Source organism: Liolophura sinensis, chromosome 7 (assembly GCF_032854445.1).
Source record: "Liolophura sinensis isolate JHLJ2023 chromosome 7, CUHK_Ljap_v2, whole genome shotgun sequence".
Lineage (NCBI taxonomy): Eukaryota > Metazoa > Mollusca > Polyplacophora > Chitonida > Chitonidae > Liolophura > Liolophura sinensis.
This window is the reverse complement of record NC_088301.1, coordinates 31,465,176-31,482,687: the sequence shown is the minus strand read 5'-3', so window position 1 is coordinate 31,482,687 and position 17,512 is coordinate 31,465,176. Positions and strand designations below refer to the sequence as shown.

At 37.0% G+C, this 17,512-nt stretch overlaps 2 protein-coding genes across 2 annotated transcripts; one reads left to right on the top strand and one right to left on the bottom strand.

Moving 5' to 3' along the window:
• Window positions 1-306: 306 nt before the first annotated feature.
• Window positions 307-10,150, bottom strand: LOC135471964 (vacuolar protein sorting-associated protein 28 homolog). Its single transcript, XM_064751432.1, has 9 exons — window positions 9,989-10,150; window positions 6,708-6,736; window positions 5,815-5,852; window positions 5,351-5,440; window positions 4,274-4,376; window positions 3,734-3,835; window positions 2,738-2,791; window positions 2,049-2,140; window positions 307-861 (listed from the first exon to the last, which is right to left on the bottom strand). Exons 1-9 carry the CDS (start codon window positions 10,023-10,025, stop codon window positions 738-740), a joined length of 669 nt encoding a protein of 222 aa, XP_064607502.1. The 5' UTR covers window positions 10,026-10,150; the 3' UTR covers window positions 307-737.
• A 259-nt stretch (window positions 10,151-10,409) lies between these two features.
• LOC135470365 (calcium and integrin-binding protein 1-like) lies at window positions 10,410-17,168 on the top strand. Its single transcript, XM_064749257.1, has 7 exons — window positions 10,410-10,566; window positions 11,017-11,051; window positions 11,394-11,493; window positions 12,168-12,315; window positions 13,076-13,185; window positions 13,420-13,508; window positions 13,930-17,168. Exons 1-7 carry the CDS (start codon window positions 10,516-10,518, stop codon window positions 13,949-13,951), a joined length of 555 nt encoding a protein of 184 aa, XP_064605327.1. The 5' UTR covers window positions 10,410-10,515; the 3' UTR covers window positions 13,952-17,168.
• The last annotated feature ends 344 nt before the right edge of the window (window positions 17,169-17,512 follow it).

Here is a 17,512-nt window from a genome sequence, read left to right as displayed (position 1 = left end):
CTCATGATAAACCATATAGACATCTCATGATAAACCATGTAGACATCTCATGATGAATCATGTAGACGTCTCATGATGAACCTTGTAGACATCCCAGGATGAACCATGTAGACATCTCATGATGAACCATGTAGACATCTCATGATGAACCTTGTAGACATCCCAGGATGAACCATGTAGACATCTCATGATGAACCATGTAGACATCTCATGATGAACCATGTAGACATCTCATGATGAACCCTGTAGACATCTCATGATAAACCATATAGACATCTCATGATGAACCCTGTAGACATCTCATGATGAACCCTGTAGACATCTCATGATAAACCATATAGACATCTCATGATGAACCATGTAGACATCTCATGATGAACCATGTAGACATCTCATGATGAACCATGTAGACATCTCATGATGAACCCTGTAGACATCTCATGATAAACCATATAGACATCTCATGATAAACCATGTAGACATCTCATGATGAATCATGTAGACGTCTCATGATGAACCTTGTAGACATCCCAGGATGAACCATGTAGACATCTCATGATGAACCATGTAGACATCTCATGATGAACCTTGTAGACATCCCAGGATGAACCATGTAGACATCTCATGATGAACCATGTAGACATCTCATGATGAACCCTGTAGACATCTCATGATGAACCCTGTAGACATCCAAGGATGAACCATGTAGATATCTCATGATGAACCCTGTAGACGTCTCATGATGAATCATGTAGCACTCTGTTAAATGAGTTATATGAAGATTCCAGGTCAAACAGCATCTGCCTCACTTGAGTGTCATTCAACTCTTCTGATGCCTGCATGGCACTTAAAGTATCCAACCTGTAGAAAAGCAAAATATAAGTTCATATTCAAATTTCAGATGTTTCCTTGCTTGGTTTTCAGCATCAGAGAACAGACCAAGTATTGATTTGCACTGATGCTCATCTATTTTTTAACTGATTGACGTTTTACACTGTACTCTAAAAAAATTTCACTTGTGAAGTCAGCAGGAAACATGTTCAGTTGATGCCTGCTTTAGTGCAGACCCTATCTAACTTACCAACTCCTGACTTTGGATTTCCCGTCAAAGTCGGCAGGAAGCATGCTCAGTTGAGTTATTGTTTAGTGCAGACCCTATCTAACTTACCAACTCCTGACTTTATATCTGCCCATACAATTTAAAAGGAAGCATGCTCAGTTGAATTATTGTTTAGTCCAGGCCCCATCTAACTTACCCACTCCTGACTTTATATCTGCCCATAAAATTTAAAAGGAAGCACGCTCACTTGAATTATTGTTTAGTCCAGACCCTATCTAACTTACCAACTCCTGACTTTATATCTGCCCATACAATTTAAAAGGAAGCATGCTCAGTTGAATTATTGTTTAGTGCAGACCCTATCTAACTTACCAACTCCTGACTTTGGACTTGCCCATAAAATTTAAAAGGAAGCATGCTCAGTTGAATTATTGTTTAGTGCAGACCCTATCTAACTTACCAACTCCTGACTTTATATCTGCCCATAAAATTTAAAAGGAAGCATGCTCAGTTGAATTATTGTTTAGTGCAGACCCTATCTAACTTACCAACTCCTGACTTTATATCTGCCCATAAAATTTAAAAGGAAGCACGCTCACTTGAATTTTTGTTTAGTCCAGACCCTATCTAACTTACCAACTCCTGACTTTGGACTTGCCCATAAAATTTAAAAGGAAGCATGCTCAGTTGAATTATTGTTTAGTCCAGACCCTATCTAACTTACCAACTCCTGACTTTATATCTGCCCATAAAATTTAAAAGGAAGCATGCTCAGTTGAGTTATTGTTTAGTCCAGACCCTATCTAACTTACCAACTCCTGGCTTTACATCTGCCCATAAAATTTAAAAGGAAGCACGCTCAGTTGAATTATTGTTTAGTCCAGACCCTATCTAACTTACCAACTCCTGACTTTACATCTGCCCATAAAATTTAAAAGGAAGCACGCTCAGTTGAATTATTGTTTAGTCCAGACCCTATCTAACTTACCAACTCCTGACTTTGGACTTGCCCTCAAAGTCGGCAGGAAGCATGCTCAGTCTACTCATTGTCTCTGTTAGTTCTCTCAAGTCAGGCTGAATCTGCATAATATAAACAACAGTGCAGTGAAAACAACGGAAGTGTACTCAAATAAATGTGCACTACAGGCACGAATGACCATAAATACTTTTCAATACTGTCCCACCAGAAGAGTTCTACTCATTTTAGGAGGGCGTTTTGTTTAGAAGGTAGTATTATATCCTGTGAGGAAACTATGGGTTTCAGCACTGAAAGTAAAACTTCAAGACATTATATGCCTCTAAAAATGTGTCTCACCAATGTGGTCACTGTGAGTTCAAGTCCAGCTCATGCTGGCTTCCTCTCCGTCCGTACTTGGGAAGGTCTACTAGCAACCTGCAGATAGTTGTGGGTTTTCCCTGGGCTCTTCCCAGTTTCCTCCTACCATAATGCTATCCGCCGTCGTATAAGTGAAATATTCTTGAGTAAGGCGTAAAACGCCAATCAAATAAATAAATAAATAAATCTAAAAATGTGCTTTAACAACTGGTCTTTTCGTATCAATATTGTTACCAGTGTTATAAAATAAAGAAAGGAATTCTCCAAAAACTAGAGTACATAAATACACATATGGAATAATTTCAGCTGATTTTGCTGAATGTGAACTACTCATGACTTACCTCATCCATGGCTCTGATGTCCAGACGAAGCTTATCCATTATTGTAATAAACAACTGAAAGAAACAAAAATTTCATAATAAATACAAAACACAACTAATTCTGTACTCTGTGCACACTTATATCTAAATGGTGGCAAAGTACATGTAAATCTACATTCCTCTACAAAAAACAGGCAGTTGATAATCTGATAAAAAATTACATTAGCAGCTAGCCTGTTACCCTGATTTAATAGTTGATTTCTGTGTGTATGTATGCTTAGGGTACTACGTTTATTGTTTGAGTCGTATGACGATAAGGAGTCATTAGGTGTATGTAAATATATTGTCTTTCTTGTGTCAGGGCGAGTCCATGCTGCCACAGTGCTGCTGCCACCGAAGTATCATAATGAAGACACCAGACATGACACCCCACCCAGTCACATTATACTGACACTGAACCAACCAGTCCTGTTTCTCCTAACCTCTCAGTGCAGAGGGCCAAGCAAGTCAGCAACTAGTACCATTTTTAAAGTCTTTGGTGTGACCCAATCAGTTGATTTATGTGTTCATGATTTCTATGTTTTTTGATTTATAATTTACTCACTTAATTCATGCTTTACCACAGTCTAGATTATTTGACCTATATTGTATCACTTGTGATGCCCTTAAGACCTATTGCCACCAATGTCAAGAACAGTGGAGGAGGGTTATTCCTTGATTGAGACTGGGATAATGGGAATGAACTGCCTGTCCTAGCAAATAGAGTAAGAGTAGTCAGCACTCATTACAGGTCAACACACATGAAGAATGAAGAAACAATATCTGTAATTTATCTGCATGTATTTCCCTCATCAACGACACCTTCTTTCCTCCTTTATACAGGCACTTAAAATATCATAAAACTTTACCGACACAATATCTGCAGTACATCCCCTATACTTTCCTTGTTGTCCTTTAACTGAAAAGATACCTATTTCACTGCTTTATGCAGGCACTTTAAATATCATAAAAGCTCACCGAAACAATATCTGCAATACATTTGCTTGTATTTCCCTTGTCGTCCTTGATCGTAATTGGTCGGTCTTCTTTGATTCTCTCCACCGCAGCAGGACAATCAAGCTGTAATTAGAACACTACTTTTCATGACATGGAGGTAAACATTTAACAAATATGCCACCAGCTATCTCCGCTTTACTGGTCAAGAAACAGTGTCCTGGTTAGTTTTGTTGATCACCAGTTATCTTCCCTTACATATTGGTCCAAAAATTGGCCCAGTTAAATTTTTGATTTAAATGATGGAGGTCAGATGTATATCAGGCTCTGTCAGAATATTTCCAGCACCAGTCACATATGGGAACTTGATACACAATACTTTGTGAACTCTTTTGACTGAAAGTCTCATCGATCATTTACAAAATTTAAAAAATTTCTATACCTGATTTGTTTTATTCAGACAATGCCATGACTTCATTTAACACTTGTTCAATTAGGATGAGCCTGACAAAGACATTTATCAACAGTGGTCTTAAAACACAGAGAGGTTAGAACTGAACTTACTCTGTATTTTTTCATGAATGATTCCAGTGTTGGGAAATCGCTCTGCACCTGTTTAAACGCAGCCTTATACTGGACCAGCAGTTTGGAGCAAGCTGCAGTATACCTGTGGGGGCACATCATGAAGCATGACAATTTAGGAGATTTGCTTACCCCATTACAATACCTAGTCTTGGTGAATAACTTCACTTGTAAGAGTAAATACTTGTAAGCGCTTTTTTCCTTTACTCATGGCAGTGAGTGAGTGAGTGCTTGGGGTTTAATGTTGTACTTAACAATTTTTCAGTGATATGACGACGAAAGGGTCCTTAGAGTGCATGTAATGTGCTTCCTTGTTGCAGGATGGATCTCTCTTTTCTAGTCCTGCTTCACTGAGACGCCTTACCGAAGGCAAGTAAGCCTCGCCTCAATCCATTATACTGATACGGGTCAACCAGTCATTGCACTATCCCCTTCATGCTTGAACGCCAAGTGAGGAAGTTACAACTTCCTCTTTTAAGATCTTAGGTGTGACTCTACCCAGGACTGACTCTGGATCTACCACCTCCCAAAATGGATGCTCTACCAACTGCGCTATTGGGGCCGGTCATCATCATGGCAGTGCCTCTTTCAGCTGGAAGCAGGGTGTTTATAAATACAGGAGTCAAGAAAAGACCTCTAAGAATTCACATCACTCACTCTATCCACATCGTCAGCCATGTGTTCTTTACTTACTTCTCAGTAAGGGAAGTTTAACGGAACAATAATGTCAAAAATAATTATTTTATTAACCATTATCACACTTCCACTGTGGAGAATTTCTAAAATTGTTACATTAACTGAGTACATGCCAGGCAGTTCCAGATCAGGACCATAAATTATTCTTGGCTTAATCTCTCTAATTATTAATTCCACCTGCTCACTGTCCTCACCATACCTCCTATTACCCTCTACACCACCCTCCTTCTCCCTAGAACAGGACAGAGACAGGACAGAGGACAGAGGCTAAATGACAATTCTTTACACTGAAAACATCAGTGGGACTGAGACATGCCAAATGTGTTATAAAGAAGTTACTGCATTACTATACAGGAGACTTACTCTTTAGGGTGAACAGCATCCTTAATATAGGCCTTTTCCAAGCTCTGAAGGGTGTTGATTACTGCATATAGATCAGCCATGTTATCATACCTGAAAGAAAAGAACAAGCAAATACAGGACATATTAAAGTTACACTCACATCTTGGCTTCATCACAAAAGGTTATTTGCAAATAAAAACCAACAAAATTCCATTTCTGTGAAAAAAATTTTTGAGTCAGCTGAAGTTACTTTAAAATTAATGCCTGAAAACTGAAGAGTGAAAAGGCTTAAAATTTCACTAACTTACTGATCTCTCATTCAGTACACTTTATTGTCAATATCCTAGAATTCAATTATCCTAGAATTCATTTGTCCTGTGGTGTACAATGGCCGTCTGAACATGTACCTAAATTTAGAAAACTTCAGAAAATGATATCGAATTAGAAATAAATGATAACACATACACAATGTATCAAACACTTACTTTTCTCTTTCTCGAGCAGTGCGAAACAGCTTCACCTCCTTTGAACAGAAAAAACATGCATATTTACAACTGACACACATGACATGGGAGACAAGAAAAAAAACATCAACATAGACAACCAGTTTGAACAGCTCTTCTTATGCTTAAGAAATCTTTTTAGATAGCATCAGACACAATATTCCACTTTACACGGGACAACAACAGTCACGTGGGGTACAGATACATTCTTGAATCCTGCAGACGATGTCAAATGTGTCTGCTGAGTAAGTTATCTCCCTTTGTTGGGGGCCAACACTACTCACATCCCTGAAGCGAATGGCCAATACATCGGTCTTCTGCACTGAATTGATGAGTCATTGCAGAACAAATTTGTTGCAGGGTTACTCAGTAAGAGGATATGCAAATTACGGTGTTAATAATCCTCATACTGGGTAACTGAGTAACCATGGAACTAACAATTCTGGTAATTTACAAAAATGAAAACACCCAATAATTCTGATGGTAATGTTTTAAAGACATGCATGTTCATGTGCGTAGGTTACCATGCCTACACAAGAGAAGTTAATACTGCAGAGTAAAATTTATGTATAAATTATGTATAATGTATACAGTGTGTATGTGTAAGCTTATTTGGTGGATTACTCCAGAAAAATATTACAGATTATACACAACTCTGACACACAAAAAATGGGAAATGACATATATACTTGTACAGTACTATCCTTCCCATAAACTTAATTTTGTGTGACCTCTGTAGATTCAAGCCCATTCAACCGCTCTCCAATCATGCCCATATTTGTACAAGCAAACTGTATACATTCCAAAGCATGTATATCCCCATGATCAAATGACAAATCTTGTGTGAAGGACAAACACGTTGACATAAAGCTCACCTCATAAAGTTCTCGCTTGTCTGCTGGGCCTGGAAAGAAGAAAGAAACATGTACACAATACCTTCTAGAACTATAAAAGAATATATTACAGACAAAATACTGTGCCAAATAGTACAGCTTAATTAAACTCTGCAAACCAATATTTTGGAACATTCTGATAGAATTATGGGGTTTAGGTAAATACCATGCACAGTTTTATGAAGCTTGCATATTCAGTGACACAAATAAATCATTTTAGCATCACTTTCATAATAACTGTGTGCAAAATTCAAATGGAAAAAGCACTATAGAGGTAACAAAGGTTGAAGATTTACAGAAAAGTTTACTGTCACATTATTTGGCCACATTAAAGGAAAAAGAAATTTTTGTTACTGGGGCTATTATATAAGGCTGAGCGTATAGTGATTTTTGTGAGCCACTTGTTACATCTTGTTCCACCGAGAATCAAACCAGCCCGAGATGCTCTAGCCATGAAAAAAATTAACATTTCACAACTTTTGTTTATACCAGACTACATGAAATCAATTCACTGACACTAGATTTACATTTTGTCATCTTCTTAGAATATTGGTTGGAGCGCAAATGTACATAGTCTTGTAACAGATCGATCAAATTTTAATCCTTGGGAAAACAAAGCTCAAGCTGACTGTGTCCTGTTTAGTGTGTGTAAGCAACACACATTTAAGTGTCCAAACATGCCAGAGTATATAATCTCATCAGAGAATTACGCCAAATCTGTGAAATCTGGATGTTCTCATAAATTTCCCACAAACTGGTGAACTTCTGCCTTTAAATACAAACTGTAAAAAGATTCATTGGTGCAGTTTAATACTCCAGCACTGCATGATGGTCCATTGGTTACCTTCACACCAACCTATACCTGATTCTCACACGGCTCTTTTTACAGTCTCTTATCACCTTGTCTGCTCGAAAAAGTATACACCAGAAACATTCCAGAATGCTGGCATCTTTACATACCTCAAGTAAACCCCAATTCCTCAGTTTCTTGTCACCAAATATGTCCTCCATTACTGTAAAGTGTTATCTTATCATAACGTCTAGCCGAAAGTTTACCTTTGAACGATTTCCCCACAGACTGCAAACATTTCAAATTCCCATGAACTCTGAATATTCATGACAACATGGAGACAGACCAAATCTAACAATTCTAATATTTGAATGCTTCGTGCCATAAAAATTATCTTTAAGCTATCAGTCAAAAATCAGGCCAAGATTTTTTTGAGCTTTTACTATTGGGTAAGGTCAAGTTCACAGCTGCAAAGCCATCCACAGTACAATATGGGTATGGGAACAGAGACCTTCGCTGACTTGCTCAGCGGAGCGAAAATATGAGCAACAACTTACGAGTCATGGGCAAAAGTAAGGTAAATTACATCTGTCATTGGTCTCATGGTCTTCTAGACAATTACCTCATTCCCTGGCACATAAAAGGTAATTCCATGATATCTGACTTTTGAGCCCTGTTCACAAAGTCATCACAGCATCATTTACCACGTGCACCTATGGTTTTCGGCTATGGCATCTTTGTCCACCTTTGAGTGATCAACTGATTTGAATACTTAAATAATGTTGTGACATATTTTTACATTATGTCAGATTCTCACACAGACGTTAACATGACTGATGTACCAAATTGTAACACTCCTTCTCGCCTGTATCAAGACGGTTCAAAGATGTGTCACAATTATTGGTGTATGTGTGCTCATAAAACATTTATGAAGAACATGATGTGTCCTACCATCATTTGGACCTTCTGTGTATATATAGCTCATCCTCGAGTCTCCCACTGAGGTACCTGCGGATGGTCATGGGTTTTCCCCGAACTCTGCCCAATTTCCTCCCACCATGATGCTGGCCGCAGTCGTATAAGTGAAATATTCTTGAGTACGGCATAAAACATCAATGAAATAAATAAATAAATAAACCCCACTGAGGTCAGTTGGTACGTGGATAAGACGAGAAACGACAAGTTTCTCCTACTTAAATGTGTTTGTAGTAACGCAACAACCATCGATTGTTTTTCAATAATGGCACGGTGTCATTCCAAGGAAATAATAAAACGTTATGTCACAATTAGCATCAATGAATGCTTTTTTCTGCCAGCTGAGCCGAAATATTTGGACAGTTGAAAATAACATGTAGCACGGTTGATCTTTTGCGACGGTGTTACATGAAGATTTAGCACAACAGCATTAGGCTTTTATCCAATGGGAGCTCAGTCAGTTGTACTCTATGCAGGTCACTACTTCAGCATACATGTAATATCATGGACGGTGAATCGGTCTATAATTGGTTATGAAACAAAGTAAATCAGAATTGATTGAAGCTTTACATATCATCTTTGAAAGAAGATTACACAATTTCTATCACATTAATATATAGAGATATGGCCTCAAGATTTCCAAAATGTTCGTAATCAGAAAGCCATATATTAGACCCACCAATTCACCTTAGCACAAACTGTTTTGCTGTTCAGGTTTGTGCCTACTCTGCCTTTTCTCACACTGTAACATTTGGTGTATTTTAAATGAAGACGAAGAACAAAACTGTCAGAAAATAAATTTTACATTGATTAGAAATGAATGAAACTTTCTTATATAACATTCTCATGTTAGGCAAAGGATTGATGTGACAACAAACGATTAAAGTCATCAAAAAGGATAAGGTAATATGGTTTTCCTGGATAGCTCAGTGGGATATTGGAATGTTTGAAAGTCTTGTGTTCGTGGTTTCGAATCCTGCTCTACCATATACCAATCGAAGGCATACTCAGGTGGTACAAGCTGTCACCCATCACCACTCAAACCACAAACTTGCAAGTGTGGATTCTTGAAAAATAATCAAATTACAGACAATAGCTTGCAGAGAGAATTAGACGTTGTATGCTAACATTTGCATCTAATTCATGCAACATCTAATTCATGCAACATCTAATTCATTAGACTAGGGTCGGTGAAAACTGTTGAAACGTCTCACGGACACTTGACCACAGTATTACAGTTCTAACAAAACTGCGACAATGTTTACATTTGGTCAACTTAGCTGTATCTTTTTTGAAAAAACAATACTCAGTTCCATACAACAAGGTAATCATCATTTAAACCTTTGACGATAGCTTACTAACATAATGACTATCATTCCATACAAGTGATATTACGAACTCCTTTGATGTAGGCTTATAGTTGGGCGTTGTTGTTGTGATCTTACATCTGTCTGCACTCAGATTACGTCAAAGTTAAACGAAAGCCACTTCAAATTACCTGCTCCCATTCCTCCGGACTGGATTTGATGAAACATTGTGTCTTAGAACAGAGGGACACGGCTAAAGCAATATGTATGTCGGCTGCTGAACAATCAAACTGGCAACACGGGAGTATTTGTCATTCTTAAAAACGAAACTTCCGTCAACACAACATAGTTTTCACCAGATGGCGCTGTTCTTAGTCCAGTACAAAAAGGAGAAGACAAAATACGGAAAACATTTAGATAAATTCTTTGTTTGTGAACATAGAGGGAACCATTTTTACGTGATTGTCCTGATCAAACTACAAAGTATCATTTATTATTGTTAAATGTTCAGTTTAAATGTGATTTAGGTATATATATGGCGGCGGTCGGTGTTTTTTCCGTTATATATCCGGGTTATGGATTCCGTGACGGCACTGTGACACTTGCTAGGACAAGTTGTCATAACAGAAGCAAACAGGGAAGTGGGTAGAAGTTTTTGTACCACTTTAGTTTTTGACGTGTGTTACTTCTTTTTTTTAAAAAAAGGACTCTTAAAACTATGGGTTCTTCTCAAAGTGTATTTACTGAACAGGAGCTGGAAGAGTATCAGGTAAACTTAAACCACGTGAAATCTTGTTTTCCAAGAGAAGCTTCGCTGGCACTCGCACTGGAACTAGCATGCAGCGTGGTAGTTGTAACTTTTGCGTAACAGTGGCATTGCAAGTCAGTTTTTATTTTTAGTTAATTTTTGCGAATCTGAAGCTTTCCAGAAGTAAACAGTTTGAAGCTTTTTCATGGCATTAGATCTCATGTTTTCTAACAACACTCAGATGTTTTAAAACTGCGCTCGTGTGACCGGCCATCCAAGAAAGGGTTGTTAAATTTTTATTTAGGCCTATTTCTTTAACATCCTCTCTTTTTCAACAGCCACAATAATAATGAGAACAACCCCTTAAAAAAACTGTTTTTAAGGATGTCCTGAGTATTTCCAGAGGAACACTTTTCATAAAAACTAACTTTTAACTTGTTTTTGCATATTAATGTTCTTTCTGTTTGACAGGAGCTTACATACTTCACTAAAAAGGAGATACTGCAGTGAGTAAAGTTTTTTACTTATCAGTATTTTCAGATGAGATGATAGTCTGACTATATAGAACATGGTACAAACATGTAGTTCCACAAAGGTTGCAGTGTGATATAGTTAATTCAAATACTTATGTAAAACACAACTTAATCAATAAATTTTGTAACACTTTCAATTGGCATGATTGAAACCAATAATGTCAAAGTATGTTTTTTGTATTACCCAACTGCATAATCAGCCAATGAGATGAGTATGTGTACTTTATGTGAGCATATAAATAGAAATTTTAATGGTGCCTATGTATAAAGCTACGATGAATAAGTGGTAAATGTTTTCTCTTTCTATTCTGGCAGTGTTCATAAATGCTACAGACAACTTGACCCAGCATCTGTTGACACGGACAGAAATGCAAAATTGCCAATTGAGAAAATCAGAGATATTTCTGAGCTGAAGGTAATGTATTTTTATAACATCCTTTTGTTATTACATAAGAACTTTGATTCAGAGTACTGCTCATGTGCAAATTTGCCCCCCCAAAGTGGATGTCTTGTTTGTTAAACATGTTAAGATATCTTTTAGAATCATATTATTGTGTTTTTATATCATATTGTAGTTTTGCTTTATTACTTTGTGTTGTTACCGCCAAAAGTTTAGTTAAGACCACCATCTTGCTATCATATCCACAAAAAAGGATTGTCATGAGCCATGAACTGAAGGTTCTCTTTGACTCTAGACTTTTTGTTTATTTGTGTAGTTTATTTTCCTGTGTAATTGTGAAGGCACTGTTAGCATGTTTAGATAAATTGATTTTATACTCCGTTATTAGTAAATTGTATTTACGTAGGTACAAATAGAATTTTACTTTCTGTGAAGTGGTGGAGTTGGTTCACCAAACCAATGTAGTTGTATTTTTGTCACAAAATTATTAAATTCCTGAATTGAATTCAGGGAACTCTCACAGAAAGTATTATTGCTGCTGTTTTAAAGCTGCATTGTACGCTTCTTTATGCTGCATTGATTTGTGCTTTAAGCTGCATTGCTTGGTGCTTTAAGCTGCATTGCTTGGTAATTTAAGCTGCGTTGCTTGATATTTTAATCTGTATTTGGTATTTCTGGTCTGTATGCAGGTGAACCCCTTCAGTGACAGGATCTGTAAGGTGTTCTCTTCTAGTGGAGATGGACAGATGACATTTGAGGATTTTCTTGACATGATGTCTGTGTTCAGTGATGCTGCTCCCAAATCTGTCAAAGTGGAATATGCCTTCAGAATCTATGGTAAGATTATTTAATTATTTATTTGAATGATGTTTTGCATCGTACTCAAGAATATTTCACTTATGGTGGGATGACACTAGGCAAAGCCTGGTGGAAACCCTCAACCATCTGCAGGTTGTTGGCCTTCCAATGTATGGCTGGAGAGGAGGCTAGCATGAGCTGGACTCACAGCGACCACATTGGCATGCTAACCACATGGCCATGAAGGCACCAGCAGTGGAATCAAAACAGGATTTCTATGGGCATCCTTTCAGGTGATTTACCATAGACCAGACTAAATGAAAAAATATTCCACATGAAGTTTAAAAAGCATAACTTTTGTCTTTGTGATGTTGCATAACTTAGATATCACTGTTCATAGTAGGCAAAATTGCACTGTTTGAAAAATTCTTTGCAATCAATTTTTTATCAATCAGGTGTGAGTTACCTCTATTACCTGAGCACACAGCTGCTTAGCATGTGCACCTGAATCCAGATTTGCCTTTTGACCACGTGCGTGGAGTACAAGTAATGTGACATCATGTTCCCTTTTGCTTTATAAACATGGTGCATCATATTGAAGGCCTCATAAGAATTGAAGATTAAAAATTGATTTATTGAGTTGAAATGACAAAAACATCAAAAAAAAAAAAAAAAAAAAAAATGGCTGTGATGATTAAGGTCTGTTTTCACCTTTCTTGAAAAACCGGTTATGTTATTCATGGATGTCTTTTCCTTTGTTTTAAATGAATGATAAGAGTAGAAATTTTCCATGCTGTAGACTTTGATGAGGATGACATGATCTCAGAAGAAGATGTGAAGGAAGTTGTGAACCGCCTGACCGGAGACCAAAGACTCTCGGATGATCAGCTGAACCAGCTGGTCAAAAATGTATGTTTTCTTCAGTTGACACCCTCCACATGTGTTTAGTTTGTTTGTGTATCCACTTATTTTGTAATCCCCTGTCACAGCATCTGTGACTGTTGACAAGATAAAGGTGGCATTTTTTTTGTTCAGTATAAACAGAAATGGAAGTATATGATTGTATCTGTGTAAGAATGCTCATTATTCGTATTTTATGAAGTATTGAACTCAATTCAGCAATGTGTAATGTTATAACTGCAGATATTTGATGAAGCTGATCTTGATGCCGATGACTCCTTGTCTTTTGCGGAATTTGAGCATGTCATCTCAAAAGCTCCCGATTTTGTGAAGTAAGTTGACGAAGGCAATTACGAAATGCACACACATGTACATCTTGTAGGGAGCTAAATATGTAAAAGATCCTAGCAAAACAGTCATTTTTTTCTGACAAATATTTGAATACAGCACAGAATACAGAAAAGTTTGTCTTTGAGTACTACATGTACATGTACATACTGTAAGTTGCATCCACATTTCTTCCATGTCCAACAAACAGTAGTTTCTGCTAGTATTTATTTAAAAATAACACATAAATGAATACCATCATAGGTCATGGAGTTTCTGAGGATCAGTTAAGGAAAAACTGGAATCATTGACAAGCTCTGTTGTCTTTTACATGTACCAAACAGATTCATTTAATACTATATAAGTTTAGGATATTGTTTATACAGTTATTGCTTTGGCTGACCATCTTCTACATTTATCTTTCAGCTCCTTTCGAATTCGCCTGTAAACAAGACTGGATCACATATCACAGGAGACTACATATGACCAAAGACGAATTTTTTCTTTTTTTTGACAGCAGATACTTGCTTACATGTCTATAATCATGTTTGTTGTGAACTCTTGATCTGCATAATTAGAGTATTATCTATGCATTTCTGCTTTCTTCTTTTGAGAAAGTTCCCAAAGTAATGCGTCTTTCAAAATAACCAAAGTATTGTAACTATTATTCAATGGTTCAGGATGGCCTGATAGTAAAACCCAATGTTTAATTGGCATCTGTATGTCTCATGCTATTTCTACTGCTTCAAAGGATACCAAAATAATTCTACACACACACTGATTTCACAACTGAGGTATTCTCTGAAGACAGTTACAGATTCGTGTAAGGTTGTGGATAACTTAGACATCACATTTTTTATTTTATGTAGTGTGTCACATTTTAAATGGGTGCCTACATATGTTTTCATGTAATGTGACATGTTTTAGATGGGTGCCGACATATGTTTGCATGTAATGTGACACGTTTTAGAAGGATGCCTACATGTGTTTTCATGTAATGCAACACGTTTTATAAGGGTGCCTACATATGTTTTTATTTAATGTGACATGTTTTAGATAGTTGTATACATATGTTTTAATATAATGTGGTAAACATTTTAGATGCACATTTTCATAGTTTTCATTTAATATAGCAGGTTTTATATGCATGCAATTGTATACAACCAGAAATTAATATTTTCATTTAATGTTGCATACATTTTAAATTCATCACACAATGACAGCAATTTTCCTCTACACATTTATTAGATAAAGGGTATTTGCTTTAATTTAACCAGAAAGACTAATGAAAAGGTATGTGAAAATTATCTCTTTTCTAAAGCAATTGATGCAAGAAAAAATAAGATTTTTTTTGTTTTTTTACCTTAAGTGTAAAATAGTTTGGTTAGACTGATTACTTGAAACTGCATTTTTGCAATAAAATTCGGTTTAGGCTTTTTCACAGTCTGTATTTTACCAAAAACAACATATTCCTTCATGTAAGGGTCTACTGTGTTTTCCATCGAATGCATAGAAAGCCAGTTAGGCTTTGTTGTGTGTTTAGGAGGGATAACTATACTAGCTATCTCTAGCGGGCCCAGGGGAATGATCATGGTTATCCGGGGCTAGAGCTGTGGGCTTCTGTCCCATACATCATTAGTCCAAACATGGTCACCTAGCCACACTGTGTAGGCGTTTCCATGGATTCTTAATGTCTTGCACTGGGAAAGTTTGAAGGGGAGATTTTGTTTCTGTATCCCTATAGATCACGTGACCTATAGAATCAGTATTTTTGCTCCAGCTTCGGAAGTCTGGAAATACATTAAGTTGTTTAAATGATTTCTTGTGTTCATTTTTTGCTCTAGGTGGGATCTTATTTGATAATTTTTACTTAGTTCAAAACTTTGAAATTAATCTCCAGTTGCGTTTTTGTTTTCATCAGTATTAAAATGGATTGAGGCACTGAGCAGTAAGCTGTTGAAAGTGTGTTTGATGTGAAAATAGGCTTATATAGATTTCAATGTATTTGATGTTTATTTTTCTAGAAATCCTACATATCCTGTTGTTACCTGTTGTACTTTAAAAAATTGTTTTCTGGGACCTAAGTATTTCAGATCGGGGTTAAGTTTTGGTAGTGTCGAAATGTCAGGGAATTGTCTGTTACAGTTTTAGTTACAGACTACATTAAGTTACGTCACCGTATATTAAGTCGTGCAAGGACCGCTATGAAAACACTAGCGGCACGAAAGAGGTTCTGTCAATGTTTGATTTTGATGAGGCAATAATTAAGCTGGTTCTGTTCGACATGACGCTTTCATTGCATGGTTACCTCCCTTTGAGGATAACAGCCTGCAACTTTTTGGTATATACGCAAGGTTGGCAGAATTTTCAGCCATCGACCCAAGCCCACGTGCATCTGAACAGGTGCTGCAGCAGTTTGTCATGGCGTCATGACAAAAATTACCGGGCAAACACGCCTAGACAATAATAAGTTTGCAGTCACTTACGTTCATAGCATCCTTACCAGTAGATTCACCACAAGGAGGTCCACAGCAATAATAGCTTATTTCTAAAGCCGCATAATCGCGTGATACTTTGGTAATGGTCAGACTTACCCACCGTACAGCCAACTCGACATATTTGACAAAACAGGTGGTAGCTTTCTGGCGTTGGGATGAGGGTAATCTTTGGCCGAGAAAAAATTTGCTAAACCTGTAACGTTATAGTAATCTCCAGACTAAGTGGATACCAACATTTTGCTCCAATATGACGTGCTGCGATAATTTGTCCACACATTTTGTGATGTGCTTTGTTGCTATATTCCAAATGCTTATTACAAGCTAATAATTTATCGTGATAAAACAAGTTACTAAAATTTTCCAGTAAGACTTATTATAAGTATATTATAAGTGATCTTATTATCGCATATGCATTTTGAACATAGCTGTCTGAGGTTAATTTTCTACATTTTTTATAAAGCTCGTACAATAATTTCTTATCAATTTTCACACGCTTTTATTATAACATTTATACAAATAATGTTACAGTACCATAGTTTTGGGTTTGTCTCATGAATAAAGTAAGGTATCTCTTGAGTTACGTCAATCAGTTTTGTTCATATATGATTTGGAATACTATCACATTGAAAAGGCTGGTTTATCGTCACTATCCTGATTAATATCTGTTTACAAACTAGAACTAAGGTTTGGTTCTTTTCTTCCTCGACCTTAAACCCGGCACAGCCAGGTGGAGAATGTTGCATCCTTGTATATGCCAGCATTTGTCTTCACGTTGGGGAATATTCCATATCAAGGAACGAAGCAGTGTGTGTATGTTCAACGGGCTATGGCTTGCTTAATGTCTGGGATATGTATGCCAGTCATGCTTATTTGAGTGAATTTACTTTGGTTATGCTTGTAGAAAATTTTATAATTTTCTAGCTGAGCGCCTAGGAAAGGAGAAACAAACAGTATTTAGCATGACCCGACGAGGGTTTGATCTCGTGCAAGTCTTCCGACTTCGAGGCGGACGTTCCAACCATTAGGCCACCGAAGCGGTCTAAGTGACGCAGAGGTGTCAGTTTATAAACGTATAAGGAGGTTATCTACGGTGTATTATTTACTTTATGATTTTAGACATTGTCATAAGCTAAAAAGTGACACAATATACGCTACATATATTCTTCAAAACAGTATTTACCGAGTGTTAGTTTTTTCGTCATGGCCTTAGATTATTGTTATATGATACAATGTGTTGTGATATGTTGACTGATCGTTTCGATGATCCACAAGTAAGTATGCGGTTCTTCAACTGTAAGAGCTAATATCTTCCCTTCAAAGTCGAAGGCAAACCAAGCGCGTACATCTACTAAGACCCCACAGCATTCGCAGATCCCTGGAGACTAACATAACGGATACCAGTCCCAGGTTAGAATAAGCGGTCGCCGTCACAAATGCAGCGTGGTGGGCAGTCTGACATTTGTTGAATACACTAATATATGGTATAAGTAGTTTGTTCATGACAGGTGGAA